This window comes from Columba livia, chromosome 1 (assembly GCF_036013475.1).
Source record: "Columba livia isolate bColLiv1 breed racing homer chromosome 1, bColLiv1.pat.W.v2, whole genome shotgun sequence".
Taxonomy (NCBI): Eukaryota; Metazoa; Chordata; class Aves; order Columbiformes; family Columbidae; genus Columba; species Columba livia.
In genome coordinates, this window is record NC_088602.1 from 127,257,850 (window position 1) to 127,274,284 (window position 16,435).

The 16,435-nt window shown below is 43.3% G+C and overlaps 1 protein-coding gene across 1 annotated transcript in view; it reads right to left on the minus strand.

Moving 5' to 3' along the window:
- TBX15 (T-box transcription factor 15) overlaps window positions 1-16,435 on the minus strand; it is a 97,202-nt gene that overhangs the window by 8,801 nt on the left and 71,966 nt on the right. Inside the window, exon 7 of the mRNA XM_005506255.3 lies at window positions 9,560-9,657. Within this exon, the coding sequence (XP_005506312.2) occupies window positions 9,560-9,657 (98 nt within the window). The remainder of the gene's footprint in view (window positions 1-9,559; window positions 9,658-16,435) is intronic.

A 16,435-nucleotide genomic window follows, 5' to 3' on the forward strand; every position in this document is an offset into this window, starting at 1 on the left:
CTTGTGCCACTACTACCCCTCTGAGTTTCTTCTTCACCATCTTGAAAAACCAAACAGCTTTGATGCTTCTTCCTTGTCTTCTCACTAAGCAAGGGTAGGGACACCTGATTTGTTACGTGTTAGACTATTTCTTCATTATTTCCCCATTTCTAGGAATGAGAACTTCCCTCTTTCATAGGAAAGAGAGCCGTTTTTGTCTTCATGGAGTGTAGCTGCCTGTTTTTTCTCTAGAGCCATTGGCCAATTATCAAATTATGAATCCGCTGGTAAAATCTTTAAAAGGCCCAAATGAGACACAAAATTTACCTCGTGCCAAGTTGCTGGGTTGGTAACGGAAATATAAAGAGTGCTTTGTAGTTCTCTGAGATACAGCTCACAGAGTGCCAAAAAAGATTGTTACAGCAGTAGATTTAAGGGGGAAAGTATGTACTGTATGGCACAAAAGTGAGGAATGAAAAGAAATTATATTTAATGTTAGTGAATTATAGAGAAGGATCTTTTTTATAGGTTTGCCTCAAATTACAAGAGTCACTGGGATTAACAGTAAATTTAGAACAACTAAGAATAACACTTTACTTCCCTTTAGCTCTTACAGATTTCTGCAACACAAACTGAGCAGTCAGAACATTAGAGATAAAACTTGCCTCAGGCACCCCCAAGATAAAATACTTTCAAGATCTGATGGTAAAAAACAACCCTTTTTTTCCAATGTGGACAAAAGGTACAATTGAAGACATCTAATTTCCTTTCCCACCTACTTCCAGAGCACCAAGAGATCTTTCCCAGAAGTGAGACACAACATCCCCTTGTAAGTCCCTCCAGACTGTCTTTAGTACAAGGCTTTCTGCTCCCCATATAAACACACGGTAATCTTGGGCCAGCTCTACGCCATCTCAGGAGAAGGCGGGTTGGACGTGATTTTCTGTCTTGTGTGTAAACAGTTGTACTGTGGCATACACAATACTATGGTGAGATGTACACCAGCTCCCACCTGTTCTGCATCTTCAAGTACAGACAGATCAAATCAACTCAGGCTTGGGCGACGGTGAGCCCCCCACTTTAGTAGAGAAAATTGCTCATTGGTGATAATTATGGACTATCCTTCTCATCTACAACCATCAGCTGGGGACCAACATTGACAAAGGGGACATGTAATGAAAGCTACCCCAGGAGATGACACTGAATGGAAACAGGATGCAGAAAAGGACTCCTTGTGGCACAAATCCTTCAGAAAGCCACAACAGAAGCTGCTGCAACTTTGCAGCCAAGATTAACTGAAATCATGGCAATTTCTTTGGTGGTGACAAAAGTAAACCAAATTGCAAACTTCTGCCATTCTTGATGGAGTCTACGCTGGGTCAACTCAGGTTCTGGAAGCTCCAGCACATTAAAAGATAAAAAATACAATAAACAACCGTAAAACTCCAGAGACACTGTGGTTCAAAATTTCTGAACTGAGGAAAAATGTCACAGTATTGTGGAAAGCTCAAAGCACACGCCACTTTCCACTCACGACAAAATGATATGCCACCCTGAGGAAATCGTGTAAATCTTTGAAGTATCATTGTCCCTCTCCATACGTTCACGTGAAATCTGATCACCACCCATGAGATAACAGAATTTAGGCTTTGGTGATTAGACTTTGGTGCAAACACCTCCCTGGAGTAAGAACGTGCTTTGGGCTCCTTTCAAGTCATTGGGGAGCAGCACAGACTGACGGGGAGTATTTTAGCTTTTCACTGTGAAAGATGAGACTTTGAAGCACCAAAAACACCCCTACCCTGAAGAAAAAGTGTCTGCAGCTCAACCAAGAAGCTGGAACAGTTTGTTCTCCATTGCTTGGCTTAGATGAAACAATCTACCAGCCATTTGAAGCACGCAGCAGAAATCAGCTCTTGATCCCAATAACGCTGGCAACAACTGCTCTGTTTCCAGTCTCCTCTTCAAGGTCAAAAAAAAATCAAGAAGATAATTGAGACCAAACCTTCTGCCAATAGCCTAGACCATTCACAATTGATTTTGAAGGGGAAGCAGCATCTGAATTATCCTCATGGCATAGCTGGGAGAACCAACGGCTGCTGTCAGAAAGCAAATGTAAAAGCAAAGGTATTCACAGGTTTTTCAGCCTCCTTTGACATCAGCAGCTTCACTCTTTTGGGAGATGCTATATTGGGGATCTGGAATATCAGATAAAGCTGAAAGGATCTTAGCAGTTATTTGGTTCTTTGTGCCTCAAGGCATACCTGATGCCTTGAGATGAAGTTCTGGAGAGCTGAGTCTTCCCTCCACTTGATGCCAATACACATTTGTGCATCCACAATTTTTTTCAGATGGGTGCAGTCAGGGCAGCTCTCTGAGCACCACATCCAATGCGGAAAAGAGTATTATATCAGAGAAGAAATGAGTAACAAGCAGTACAGACAAACTTTGGCAAGACAGAGGTAATGCCTGCCCAAAAAGGGGAATGTTTACCAACAGAGAAGCTGGAAAAACAGCAACACCTCAGCTCAGGCTATCTGTCTCCCGTCTGCTGATATATCATGCAGCCTTAGGGTCTGTCTGGACTCATCACTACTACAGGAAAACATTGTTCCTTTCCAGCAGTAAATGAGCAGATTGAACCTCTTCCACACAGAAGAGACAGAGCCTTTTTTGCATATCCTTGTCAACACAAGACTGCAGCATTACGATGTTCCCTCTCAGATGAAGACAGTTAGAGCTGTACTCAACTGCCAGTTTTCACACCCTCTGGAGACAGCAGCATTTCTGCTGCTACCAAAGATACCTGTTGATAAGAGAGACAGCAGCAGTTGTCTTGCCAAGACACATATTCAAGTGAAGAAGAACCATTTGAGGACTGGGTTAGGGAGCAATTAAATAGTCTGGACATCCATAAATCCGTGGGTCCAGATGGGATGCATTCACGGGTGCTGAGGGACCTGGCTGAAGTCATTGCTGGACCGCTCTCCATCATCTTTGCCAAGACTTGGGAAACGGGGGAGGTGCCCGAGGATTGGAGGAAAGCAAATGTCACTCCAGTCTTCAAAAAGGGCAAGAAGGAGGACCCGGGTAATTATAGACCGGTCAGCCTCACCTCTGTCCCTGGGAAAGTAATGGAACAGCTTATCCTTGGTGCCATCTCAAGGCATATCAAGGATAAGAGGGTTATTAGGGGCAGTCAGCATGGCTTCACCAAGGGTAAGTCATGCTTGACCAACCTCATAGCCTTTTATGAGAATGTAACGAGGTGGATGGATGATGGCAGAGTGGTGGATGTGGTCTACCTTGACTTCAGTAAAGCCTTTGACACAGTCTCCCACAGCATCCTCACAGCTAAGTTGAGGAGGTGTGGTGTAGACAATAGAGTAGTGAGGTGGGTTGCAAACTGGCTTAAGGAGAGAAGCCAGAGAGTGGTAGTCAATGGTGCGGAGTCTAGTTGGAGGCCAGTATCTAGTGGAGTGCTTCAGGGGTCAGTACTGGGGCCAATATTATTCAATATATTCATTAATGATTTAGACGAGGGAATAGAGTGTACTAACAGCAAGTTTGCTGATGACACTAAGCTGGGAGGGGTGGCTGACACGCCAGAAGGCTGTGCTGCCATCCAGCGGGACCTGGACAGGCTGGAGAGTTGGGCGGGGAATAACCTAATGAAATTTAACAAGGGCAAGTGTAGAGTCCTGCATCTGGGCAGGAACAACCCCAGGTTCCAGTATAGGTTGGGAAATTACATATTAGAGAGCAGTGTAGGGGAAAGGGACCTGGGGGTCCTGGTGGACAACAGGATGACCATGAGCCAGCACTGTGCCCTTGTGGCCAGGAAGGCCAATGGCATCCTGGGGTGTATTAGAAGGGGGGTGGTTAGTAGATCGAGAGAGGTCCTCCTTCCCCTCTACTCCGCCCTGGTGAGACCCCATCTGGAATATTGTGTCCAGTTCTGGGCCCCTCAGTTCCAGAAGGACAGGGAACTGCTGGAGAGGGTCCAGCGTAGGGCAACGAAGATGATTAAGGGAGTGGAGCACCTCCCTTATGAAGAAAGGCTGAGGGAGCTGGGTCTCTTTAGTTTGGAGAAGAGTAGGCTAAGGGGGGACCTTATTAATGCTTATAAATATATAAAGGGTGAGTGCCATGAGGATGGAGCCAGGCTCTTCTCGGTGGCAAACAATGATAGGACAAGGGGTAATGGGATCAAGCTGGAACACAAGAGGTTCCACTTAAATTTGAGAAAAAACTTCTCAGTGAGGGTGACAGAGCACTGGAACAGGCTGCCCAGGGAGGTTGTGGAGTCTCCTTCTCTGGAGACATCCAAAACCCGCCTGGACACGTTCTTGTGTAGCCTCGTCTAGGTGTTCCTGCTCTGGTGGGGGGATTGGACTAGATGATCTTTTGAGGTCACTTCCAATTCCTAGCATTCTGCTATTCTGTGAAAACTTACAGTCACTGATAGCGATCTGCTCATCTCAATATCCCATGGGAAACTACATCACATAAAAGCCAGCAATGGCTCTTTTTACTCTTGGAAAGTGACACAATCCCAGAGTTACTGGAACTCTTATTTTCTTCTTATGTTCTTTTCCCTTCCTCCTCCCTTTTTTTTTTTTTTTTATTCCCTGTTAAAACCAAGAAACTGGGCCATACTTTTTTTTTTTTTTTTATAATGAGAATCTGGACAAGGTTCAATCTAGATTTTGAAAATATATTCCAATTAAAGACTTTAATGGATTCTTGGCTTCCCCCACATCTCATTGCCATGTGCATTCAATAATCCCAAGCCCCCTTTTTCCCTAGTAAAAAGTAGACTGCAGAGTGGGTGACATCATTCTCCAGAAGGTCAGCCTCCCCTGGACTGCCATTTTGAGCACATTTCACAGTATCACAGTATGTTTGGGATTGGAAGGGACCTCAAAAGATCATCTAGTCTTGCAAAGGTTTTGTTTGGGGGTATTTTTTTGTTAGTTTTTTTTGTTTTCAAACTGGCTGCATATCTGCTTTGATTGTGTCAAACATGGTGCTTGTTTTTGTAAAGCCATGATGACTTTTTGATTCTGTGCTCCAAAAGACAGGTTTTGTACTCAGGCCAGAGGGTTTCACGGCAAGTTTTTTTTCCTTGGTAGGATGAAACACTGATCACTATGGTCACAGACCTGCAGAGACTTACTGATGCACTTTACTTCAACAGCAACACATGCAAATAAAGCTCGTGGACCGCTAGAGTCAGCCTCACCAGGCATCTGTGTGATTGGTCATGATATCAGGCTCCCCAGTTTGTGTAGCAGCTGAAACCTGTCATTGTTCAGATTAGAAAGTTATTTAATCCCTGTATGAAACAGCTGCATCCAGTGCGCCAAGTATCGATTTGGTTTGTCACTGTGGCCCTTGCTCAACATATAGCTTGGGCCAAACAAATTAGTGAAGCACTAGGAGGCATGTTGAATGGAAGAAAGCATAATGTGGAAAAAATTATACTACCTTTAGATAATTGTATCATGTGGATGCATCTGAAATACTCTGTGCAGACTTGTTTTAAAATTAAAAAAAAATTGTTAAGAACCTGGAAAACTTTCCGCATTAAGAGAAATGAAATGACTGGTGCTATTCACAGTGAGAAGCAAAGAGGGATATAAAAACCTGTAAAACAATTAATTGCATGAAGAAGGTGGATGAGTGGGAACTTCTGTTCTCCTTATCTCTTAATATCCCACAAAAAGGGATGAACATTCAGTTAGAATAGAAAAATCAGAGCCACCTGAATGAAGCATGTTCCATACAGTTGTGTCATAGAAACATGAAAACTGCAGTCACAAGAGTCTATTGAGGATGGATGACACAATGCTACCAGGTATTCTTCTCTCTGCAAGATAGTATAAGCCATGAAGATTCAGTATTTTATATTCTTTTTTATTAACCTTGTAAGCTAAGTTTTCATTCTCAGGTATCTCCTCTCATCTATCCAATAGCTCATTCTACTTTTTTTTTTTTTTTTTTTTTTGCTTAATCCTCTTCAATCTCTTTCCATTCTTTAAAAATACATACTGTGGAAGACCATATAGTAGTGTCAATTTGCAGCTAGGAAATTGTTTCCCCAGTGTTTACCACTTTTTTTTCCTACGCCAAAGATTGCATGTCACTTTTTATCGCAGAATTACAAACACTGTCCCTTGCCTGTGCAGTGGCTTATCCACTGACACGTCCAAATTCTTGTCCGTGCCAACACTTTCCAGCACGCTCAGTGGGTATGTACATCCAAAGTTTTTTTCCTAGACACATGATATTGTATCTGGCTGAACTAAAAGTCATGCTTTATTTGAATGCATACAGGTTACCAAGCAATATGTATTACTCTTCATACCTCTGTCCCCATCATTACTGACAACCTTAAAGTCTTTATGAGATTTGTACCTTTTAGCAACTGCACTGTTTCATTTAGTTCTGGACAAGTTAGTACTGAAACCAGTCTCTGCAGAGCAACATAGGGACTATCTTCACTGGATGGTGTTTTCACATTTATCACATCAGCTTTGAGATCAGTCAGCTACTCATTTCTTAATACGGGCTAATGCTAATTTTTCCAAGCTGTCACATGTGGCAACAAGTTAAATGCTCTCCAAAAATCTATTACACCTCTACAGTTACTTCTCTCAGTGAAATATCTAACCTAATCCAGTAATTCAGTTAGATCTGCTTGATGAAACAGTTTTGGAAAAGGCAGATAACATTTCTATTTAATGAAAAAATTACCCAGTGACAAAATAAAAGCTAAGAACCCATAGCAATCCTTAGCACATGAAAATCCATCCGGAAAGAAGAAAACGCACCATACTTATACTGCCTAGGTCCCAAACTTCCACCCCAGAAAGCATCATTTTTCCTACCACAGTGAGAGGGACTGATCTCTTGAAAATCAGAGCTGAATTCCACAGTTTCTACAGAGGATCTGTTCCAGCACTTCACAAGACTTCATATGACTGCAGCCTTTTTCTTTTTTTTTTTTTTTTCCTATCCAGCATAGACAGCATCTTATTACAGTACTATTTTGCACTGTCTCACTCCCCTCCAGGTTGAACAACCATAACTCGTTCCTCATCGATGTTTTTTCCTAGGCATGTGGCAATTTTTCCTACTCTTATCTTGATTCTGCAGCAAACATGCCTTCCTCGGAAGCTGCAGTGGGACACACCTGGTCCCAAAAGTCTCCTGTAGCTGCACTGCAGTTTCCCAGCTAACAATTCAAGGGATAAAATGAAGGCTCGCAATTCCTCAGAAATGCCGAACATTCACTCAGCTTTAGAGACAGCAACATGATCTGGAATTCAAGTGCGTGTCTATTAAAATAATACCCTGAAATCTTCTAATTCATAAATATGCAGGGGTATGAGATAACAGCATGCAGCTCAGAGCACTGAAACTTCAGGTGGGGGAGAGGAGTTGAGTCCTAAGCAATGGACCCTTACATGAAAAGACAGGCTAAGGCTCAGAGGATCCAAGGTGCAATAACTTACACTGAGGTCAGCTGTTAAACACTGGTGATTTACTTACCTGTCACAGAGTTCATGTGCTTGAAAGCAAGGAGATGAATAGGAGATGGACACTGCACATCCTGGTCATCTTACATTTGGGGGGAAGAATCACATGTGGCTTAAACCTACCTCAGCATTTCTTATTCTTTCTGCCAGTAGTTTTGAAGCCTCCAAACTGGTATCTTTTTGCTGGCCTTTGGGGGCTGTGCCAGCAGCCAGAAATTAAAACAGAGTGTGTTTGTACCTTGGCTTTGCACCTATCACTGAGACCAGAGGTCAGCTAGTTACAGCAGTCACTGGAGAGCTGAGCACTATGATGGAGGGAGGGGATATTTATGATCCCTTATCTTGAGGTCATTTTGCATGGCTAAATTAAAAGCTAAGAGCATTGTTTTGTAATGAGTTACAAAGTTTGGAGACTGACCCATGGACACAACTTTAGTTAAGGGCTGCCCTAAATCTCATGGTCTGTGGTGCAGTGGTGGTGGTCTGCACAGAGCTGGCTTGCTTCCTGTTTTTTCAGTTGATGAACTATATTAAAACAAGCTAAAAATACATTAAATATTTTCCTTTCCTAATATTACCTTACCACATAAGCAATAGCTGGACTTGCCACTAGGATGTTATCTGATAACCAATGGGAGGGGAACGGTGAGAGCCCAAATAGGGGGTGAGACAGAGGAGGGAGGCTGCTTCAGTGATCATGATCAGGAAAAGAGGTTGTTGTGTTTCTATTTCGGTGAGTGATGAAAATGTTCCTGAATCCCTGCTTTAACCCATCTCTGACCACATACCCCACCGCAAGTGCTTATCAACACAAGCCCCTGAGCTTATGCAAAGCCTCTCCTGGCCCATGCTGTGCTGTTTAAGCAGGGTTAGGCAGTTGTTTAAAGGTCATGCATGGGGAGTCTAACACAGCCACAGGAGTGTGGCCTGTCCTTCTCTAGTGCTGTGCCGTCAGAAAAATGATTTAGCAGGTGACCTGGGCTCCAGAGATCTGCATAGGAAACCAGGGTTGGAGACTGACAGCCAGAAGAGATACTTCTGATCCTGTCCCAGCGATGGGCAGCCCTGGCTGCTACCCACTGCTGCTACCCATCCTCTGAAGGAGACCGTGCCATCCTCAGGTGGATTCAAGGCCTGGTGCGAAATTTTGGGGTGACATCAAGCTCAAGTGTGAGAGGATGAAGAATCTGCTACACAGCACATGCATTTGGTTTTGACTGTTTAACAACACAAGTGAAACATTTGAACACAGTTTTTGATTGTTCTTTTCTTCCATTTATATTAGAATAGAAAAAAGTTCAATTCCCAGTGATCACTGTGTTTTTAATTAGAAATAGCTGCAAAGAAATGAATGGGGAAGTCCTAGCTATGCAAGAAAAAAAAAAAAATTGTAACACTGCCTGAAACTAGAGATGAAAGCCCTACTTAACAAATGAGAGATGTAAAGGGCAGAAGCTATGAAAAGACACAGCACAAACAAGCAGAAAACACTTGGCCTACCCAATAACTCCTCCCAGCCTCGTACCAACAGAAAGTCTCTCCAGCAAGGCCACCAGGTTTTGAAAGTAAGGCAGCGTGATCCTATAGGAAGGCACATTTCTGGCCTCCTAAACCTTCCAGAGGACATACATCTCCCTTCCCCTTGTGTTGCCACACAAATGGCAAACTCTAAATATAAATGGAGAACAACATGCCTGACATGCTGGAGCATTTCCTCAGGGTCTCTCTGTGCTCTCTTCACACTTAACTCATGCCATGTACCTGGACTGGTTCTCCCAACCCTGCAGTCCTTCCTGCTCCTCCTTCTAGCTCTTAGGTGCACTAGGAACACCAGGGAGGTGAAGTGGTTGCATTACGCCTCATAAGGCACAGCTTGTCCCCTGTTTCCATCCATCCTCTCTGCTCAGTGTTCCTTCACAGCAGTCAAGAGCTCAATGAGGTGCATGAATCCCCCAGGCCAGCAGACACACAGCAGACCATATTGCTGCTCTTACACCCTCTTCTCCTGCTCTTTCTACAGCCCTTTGCACACTCACCTTGCTGCTTCTGCATGGTAGTGAAGTCTTCAAAGGTGAGAGTGCGCACAGGGGGCCTCCAGAAGGCGTAGGTCTCCATAATGGCCTCCAGCCCCGTCCTGTGCAATGAAAATAAAACAAGGAGAGAAGAATGTCAGTCAGCTGGCAAGGGTATCAGCGCTGGGGAAGAGGGCTCTGACCTCACTTAACAGGCTGCCAGCAGCCACTGAAAGGTCACCTTGGCATCTGTGAATTCCTCAAGCGAGCCTTCCTGCACAGGTGCTGTCCACCAGAGTAAAACGAAATTTCCCCAGCACAGAATTTCTAAAGCTCCTAACAGTTTTCCAGTGCTGCCTTCTTTTTAACAAGGATCACAAACTTTCTGTCTGCTTTGCAGGGGACACAGGACCTCAAGGCATGCTTTATACTAGAGCAGGCTTTCACACTTTGTGGATGCAAGCTGTCATGCAAATGAGGGAGGTCTGGGATTCAGACTACAGAATCAGAGAGATTTTGTGAATTGCCCTTCCCTACCACCTCCTGGTTGTAGACACTGTTCTGAAGTGCTATAGGAAGCTGTCAAAAAAGGACTCTCCTAAGCTTTGGACTTCAACTAGAAATGCATAAGAGGCTTTTTATAAAAATGTCAGTGGCATCTTTGCTTTGGGTCCCTAACTCACTGCAAAGACAGTATCATCGAGAAAAATAAAAAAATTAAATGAAAACAGTTTTTCATCTTCAAGTGCTGGCACCTCAGGTTTGGTTTTATTTTCACAGAATACTAGCTCTGCTGAGTCTCTAACTCTGTGGGCTCAGTGGGAACAGAGGTGCAGTATCCGGAAAAGACCCTCATGTTCTTTGTGAGACAATTCCCTAGAGTTTTTTCGCAGGAAAGCTTCTCCTCTGTGAAAGCTGCATCTCACTCCACTCCCCATACTTCACGTTACCCTGCCTCTTTCCCAGCAGCAGATTACAGCCCTCACACTGACTGAACACAACTAGAGATGCTTTGTCAAATGCAAGAACATATCGCCTTTCAATGCAAAAGGCTCTAACATCCCCAGAGCCTCTCATCAGATGTTGAGCTGATACTGGAGCTGCCTTTTGCTTCTGAAAATGTCTTTCTGCACGTGCCTCCACTCACTCAGTTAACTTTCCAAAGTCTCCCCGGAAGCTCAGATGCTTTAAATACATTGGAGTTGGCAAACCAAACTCTGTATTTTAAGAGGAGGTTTAGAAGAGAGGTTGTCGCATGGTGTTTATTAGCTGCTAAGCTGTTAGAAGTAGAAACAGAAGACATCTCTACATAGCGGTCTCACACTAGTGCTGAGCACATTACAACAAAACTATTTGGTTAATAGAGCGGCCTCTGCCAGCTCATGGAGCTCAGAGACAACAAGGCAGCACAGAATGTGAACCCATCTGCTAAGCCGGGCTCTGTGCAAAAGCAGCTCTTCTATTGCCTGTACCAGCCTCAAGATTTCCTCTGCTCCCTGTATGAGAAAGCCAAACATGTTCAGACTCCATCTGCTTCTTGACACACACAGTCAGGAAGAGAACAATACCTTTTTGCAGCCTAGCGGAACAATCCCCAGCCCAAACACTGAGGGAGGACTTTCTGGTACATACAGGGGGCATAAAATGCCTTGAGCAAGTCACAATGCAAGAAGACCTGCTGTTGAAAGGACCTGCCTTGATGATTTAAACCAAGTAATACATCCAAAAAGGCAGACTGAAAGTTCCAGCTGTGATAATCCAGCTGGTCTGTGTCTGCCACAAGGATTGTGAGGGAAAGCAGGGAGGCCAGCTCACTAAAACCAGTGTTCACACAGCCTGGCTCAGGCATTAGATCTCCGTGCACATAACCCCACTCTGCAGCAGCATCTGATTTCTAACTCTGCTCTCATGACTCCCTTCCAGTAAATTCCAGTCCCTAACAGGAGCTGACTCAGGGAAACAGTAAAGGCAGGTTAAAGCAATTACCCCTGCCTCTGACTGCAGCCTACATCATTCACAGCTCAGTTTGACTCAGTTTCTAGCTCTCCATCAACAACATTCCTTTGTATTAATGCAGTTCTCACAAGTACCATATAGTAAGTACTTCTAAAAGAAAAGGAAAATAGAGAATAGTCAGGAGATAACAAAAAGAAGAAATAAAAGAGTAAGTTAGAAATAATATACTGGTTTCAGGGTTTTGGATTCCACTCTACCTTCAAGCTGACAAAGGGTAAATGGCAGCACCGAGTGTACCAGAGCAGCTTGAAAAGCAAATTGAGCCTCTCTCTTTTTCTGCCCCTTATAACAGGGAAAGGAGGGATGTCACCAGCAATCCACCTTCTCCACATGCTTCTCCCAGGCCTCCAGGGCAGGAGGCCTAGAACCTTTTGCTGTAGACATGGCTCCTGTCACCCTCCATGTTCCACACTGCCACTGACAGTAGCAACAGTGCAGCTTCGCAGACTGCCATGTCATGCTCAGGGCAGCACTGCAGCCACAGGTACCTGCAGAATGGATGCCAAATTCCACAGCTGGATTAAAACCACCTCTTTCCTCTTCCTGCCCCAAGTGAGAGTTCCTCAGAGGGGTGCACATGTTGAACATCCATTTTAAAACACCCTAAGTATGTGGGTGATAAGAGTTCAAAGTTATGTCCAGTTCTCCTACACAAAATATAGGCCCCTGCATACTAGATCATCCTTTATTTCCTGTTGTTTGGTTTGGGTTTTTTTTTGGTTTTGTGGGGTTTTTTGTTGTGGGTTTTCTTTTTTTTTGTTTTGTTTTTGGTTTGTTTTGTTTTTTTTAAATCTGTGCATAACAAATGTCGTGGGGGTTTTGAAATTATATCTAAGCAGAATACATCCTTACTGAACTTTCACATTCTTCTATGTATCAGATAAGATCCATGAAAGAGCAGCCTCATGTACTACCCTGATAGGTACCTACCACCCCAGGTACACAGTATTGCTCATAAACAATATGCAGCCATGCAAAAACAGCTTGGGTCAGAACACCTTTGTGTGAGTGATTTTACAACTCTGTCCTCAATCTTTCAGTATCTTTTTTTCTTCTGTGTGTGATGCATTGCTATTTTTGTAAGAAATAGGTAGGGTGAGGGAGTGGGAATCAAGAAATTCCATCACTGTCAACTCTAACAACCCTCTCTCCCACAGCAGTTTATGGTATCAGTGTGGTACCACACCACAGACCTCCACCATCAGAACAGAAAGGCAGCACTGTCCTAGTCAGCAGAAATACTGGAGTGCTATTCTGTGTGTGTTCCAGCCCCAAATGGGGAAACAAAGCCCACCTGGCCAATTAAGAGACATTTTGGGAGAGTAATAAATGCTGTTTTCAACATTTCTGAAGTCTCAGCAGCTCAACAACTTCTTTTGGGCTTTGGTGAGGGCTGCTTGGTACCAAGTGTGCTGAATATTATCCATGTGGCATCTACTCTCTCTTCCAAAGAACTGCACTGAAAAATTGACTTCAAACTGTCTATCAGGCCATAAACTCTCCCCTCTCACACCATCTTTATGAAGGAAGTAAAAAAAAAGTATCAGAAGAGGACTCACTGCCAGCTTTATTTTAATAAGGTCAGTCCTTTAAAAGGTATCCAAAATTTGCTCTCTCTTTTTCATTCATTTTTTTTATTTTTAGTGCTATAAACTTTTAATAATAGGCAATAAATGAAACAGTTCCATTGTCTGAAAAATGAAAAAATATGTACAAGCTATCTGTGCACCTCCATAATCCATGCCATACGGCTGACCTTCCCGTTCCCACTGCAGGCAGGATTCAGGTCATCGTTTGATTGTTCACTGGGGAAACCAGACTATTGGCTCCAAGCGCCCTCCAGGCTTTCTTACACTAGACAAAAGCTCAAAGAGCATTTCCAACACAAACAGCTTTTATTCACCTCAGTTGCCCACATCTGAAAAGAAAGTGGTGTTGCTTGCCTTCAGCTTAGGGTTTTTTCTCCCATCACCCTGCTGGGTTTCCTGACTGTTGTCCCTTCTGGCTTCCTCCTGGATAAGGAGCTCCCCCAAGCATCCCGCTGTCAAATGTACTTTACTCAGTCTCCAAAAATAGGCTACATGGCATTAAACCTGCACCCTCTCTACCCAAACATTTGCCTAGATGAGCTCCACATGTCAAAAACTCTGGTTCTCAGTCTCTTGAAGTTCAGGAAAGCAACCAAGAAATACTTGCCTCATATGTACATTATTTAGGTATCCTTTCACCATCAGGACCAGTTCTGTTGTTTCACTTTTACAGATGCTTCCTGTGTTTTTGCAGATAAAGCAAAGATGGACCCAAAAATCACATAAAGGGAATCTCTAAGAAGTGAGAAATAAGACTTGGCCTTCTAACACAGACTAACTCCCTAATCTTTCAAGGTTCATGGTCTGATTGCTGACCACCATTAGTCAACACAGTTTGAGGGTTCAAAGACTGCAAAACAATGTCCAGCTGCTGAGCTGTTGCATCCTTCACTCTGAAACACCTCACTGCTCCTTCTCCCAGTGCAAGGACTGAGGCAGCTGTGAAAGGGAGACAACTATGAAAACAACTGAGGGAGATCCAAGAAGGGATCCCTGAAAAGATCACTCTCCCAGAAGAATACAGGCAGTTATGCCATGATAGAATGTCCTGAAGCAGCAGTTTTTTAGCAATCTCTTGCAATAATGAAGGCAGATCACTCTCAGAAGGAAGGCAGTGAGCTAATGGCAGTGGAAGATTTAAAGGAGAAACTCTTTCTAAAAACAATAGTCAACCCTATAATAGTCAACCCTATATAACCCTATAACCCTATAATAGTCAACCCTACAATGTCAGAATAAGAAATGAGTGAAGAAAAAAATATCCATCTCCATTCCATGGAAAAGCCTCAACACAAAGCAGAAGGAAATGTATTAGGGAAGAAGTGGCCTAAGAGTCTCTCTTTTCCCATCATGTTCTGTTTTTTTCAGTGTTTGGTTTTGTTTGTTTGTTAGGGTTTGTTTGGGTTTTTTTGTTTTTTTTTGTTTGTTGGGTTGGGTTGTGGTTTTTTTTTGGTGGTGGTTGTGATTGCAGGGGGGGCAGATTGTTGGATTGGTTTGGTGTTTTGTTTGTTTGGGGGTTTGGTTTTGGGTTTGTTGCTGTTGTGGTTTTTTTTTTTTTTCTTCATTTTTTGCTGGCAAACTCTAACCATGGCTCTAATTCTCTATCCAGATTACTCTGGGATATGGTGCTCTGGAGCAACCTCAGGCATTCTGTGGCCCCTGCTGCTCCCATACTTTTCCTTTTAAGACCTTATACAGAAAACCTCTTAGACATATATTACACTTGCCTCCTTCACAAATGGCCCTTTTCTTAAATTATTGCCCTGTTTCTACATTTTCAGCGGGATGTTCTCCAGCTAGAGTCCACTGCACCATAGCTGACCAAAGCTGTTGTGAGGATGTGGGAAGCTACAGAGCATCTCAGTCTTCAATCCTGTTGGACAGTGATCCTGATGAGATTAGAAATTCACAAGTGGAAGAGGAGCCAGCCAGCACAGTTAAGAAAAGTCTCATTTGGAGAGTTCTTTCCATACATGGCTTGGGCCTTAGTGCTTTTCTCCTCCCTATGTGTACATCTATGTGCATGTCCTCTTTCAAGGGAGCAGCTGTGTCCTCCGCTAGTTGACAACAGCAGTGCAGCCTTAGCCAGACCACTGCTTGTGAGGCAAGCGCCTGACTGCTATATATGCTTGCAAATACCTTTGCCTGTTTTTTCTTCCTAAAGCCTCAGGCTGTTCTCTTTGATGTGTAATACCTTAAAGATTTTAATTCCTCTTTACATCAGCAGAGAGCCTTCCCCACAGCTGCAGCCATATAGCAATTTCCTGCCCTTTCTTAAATCAATGAGCTACAAAGATCAGTAATTCCCAATCTTTTCAGGAAGCTGTCCAAATTCACTGGGCTAGGACCTTATTAATGCCTTCCACATTAATCTCGCCCACCATGTACCTGGAACTGCATCAATCCCTCTTCTAAGCCCAGCCTCCCCTGTAGCTGTATCTCTGCAGACAGGGAGGACCTTGTACCCATGGCACATGCTCTTCTTCACCCATGCAAGAGAGGAGAGCAGAGTAAAAGACACAAGTGCCTCAAGCACCAGAACTAATGCTCACAGTGGGGATTAAATAAGGGCGGTAACATCTTTTTGCATAGCTACAGTAAGATGAGAGAAGAGGAGCTGAGTTAGGAAGTCACTAGGTCAATAACATGTCCTCTTTGTGATTATCAAGGGTGTAGCATTTGAATGGATGATGGGAAATACAGAGCCATCTCCCGTTCCCTGAATACTTCCCATACTAAACCATAAATGAGGTGGTCATCCTCGTGAACACACACAAGAGGAGCATGCAAGTAAAAACTGAATTACAGTGCCCATGAGGACAGCAAATGAGAGCTGTGCACACAACTTTCACTGTGGTCTGCAGGCTCACAGCCTTGCTTTACAACCCTAGGCTTCTTGTAATGTAGTTATATATGTCTAATTGTATAATTAACTTAATGTTTAAAGCCTTTGTCACACTGGTTTAAGGGATTCCCATGTCATTTAGATTTGAAATATTTAGATCTGCTGCCCACTCTGCTGAATCCATTAATGGCAGAAAAAGTTGAAACTTTTTGTTTCAACTTTCTTAGTCTTTTGTGATAACTCTGTAATGTATTTTACTAATACAAAATGTCTTTTTATTAAATTTCCTGTCTTAGTATTGTGTTGTTAAAAAAATAACTTGTTCTAAATAATGTCTAAGGTGTTCTACTCAATCTTTTTGTAAAAATCCTGACAAAAGTGACACAGAATGAAATAATTTGACATCACTGGAGAAAAACTGAAATTGTTTGAATCTAGAACATTTTTGCA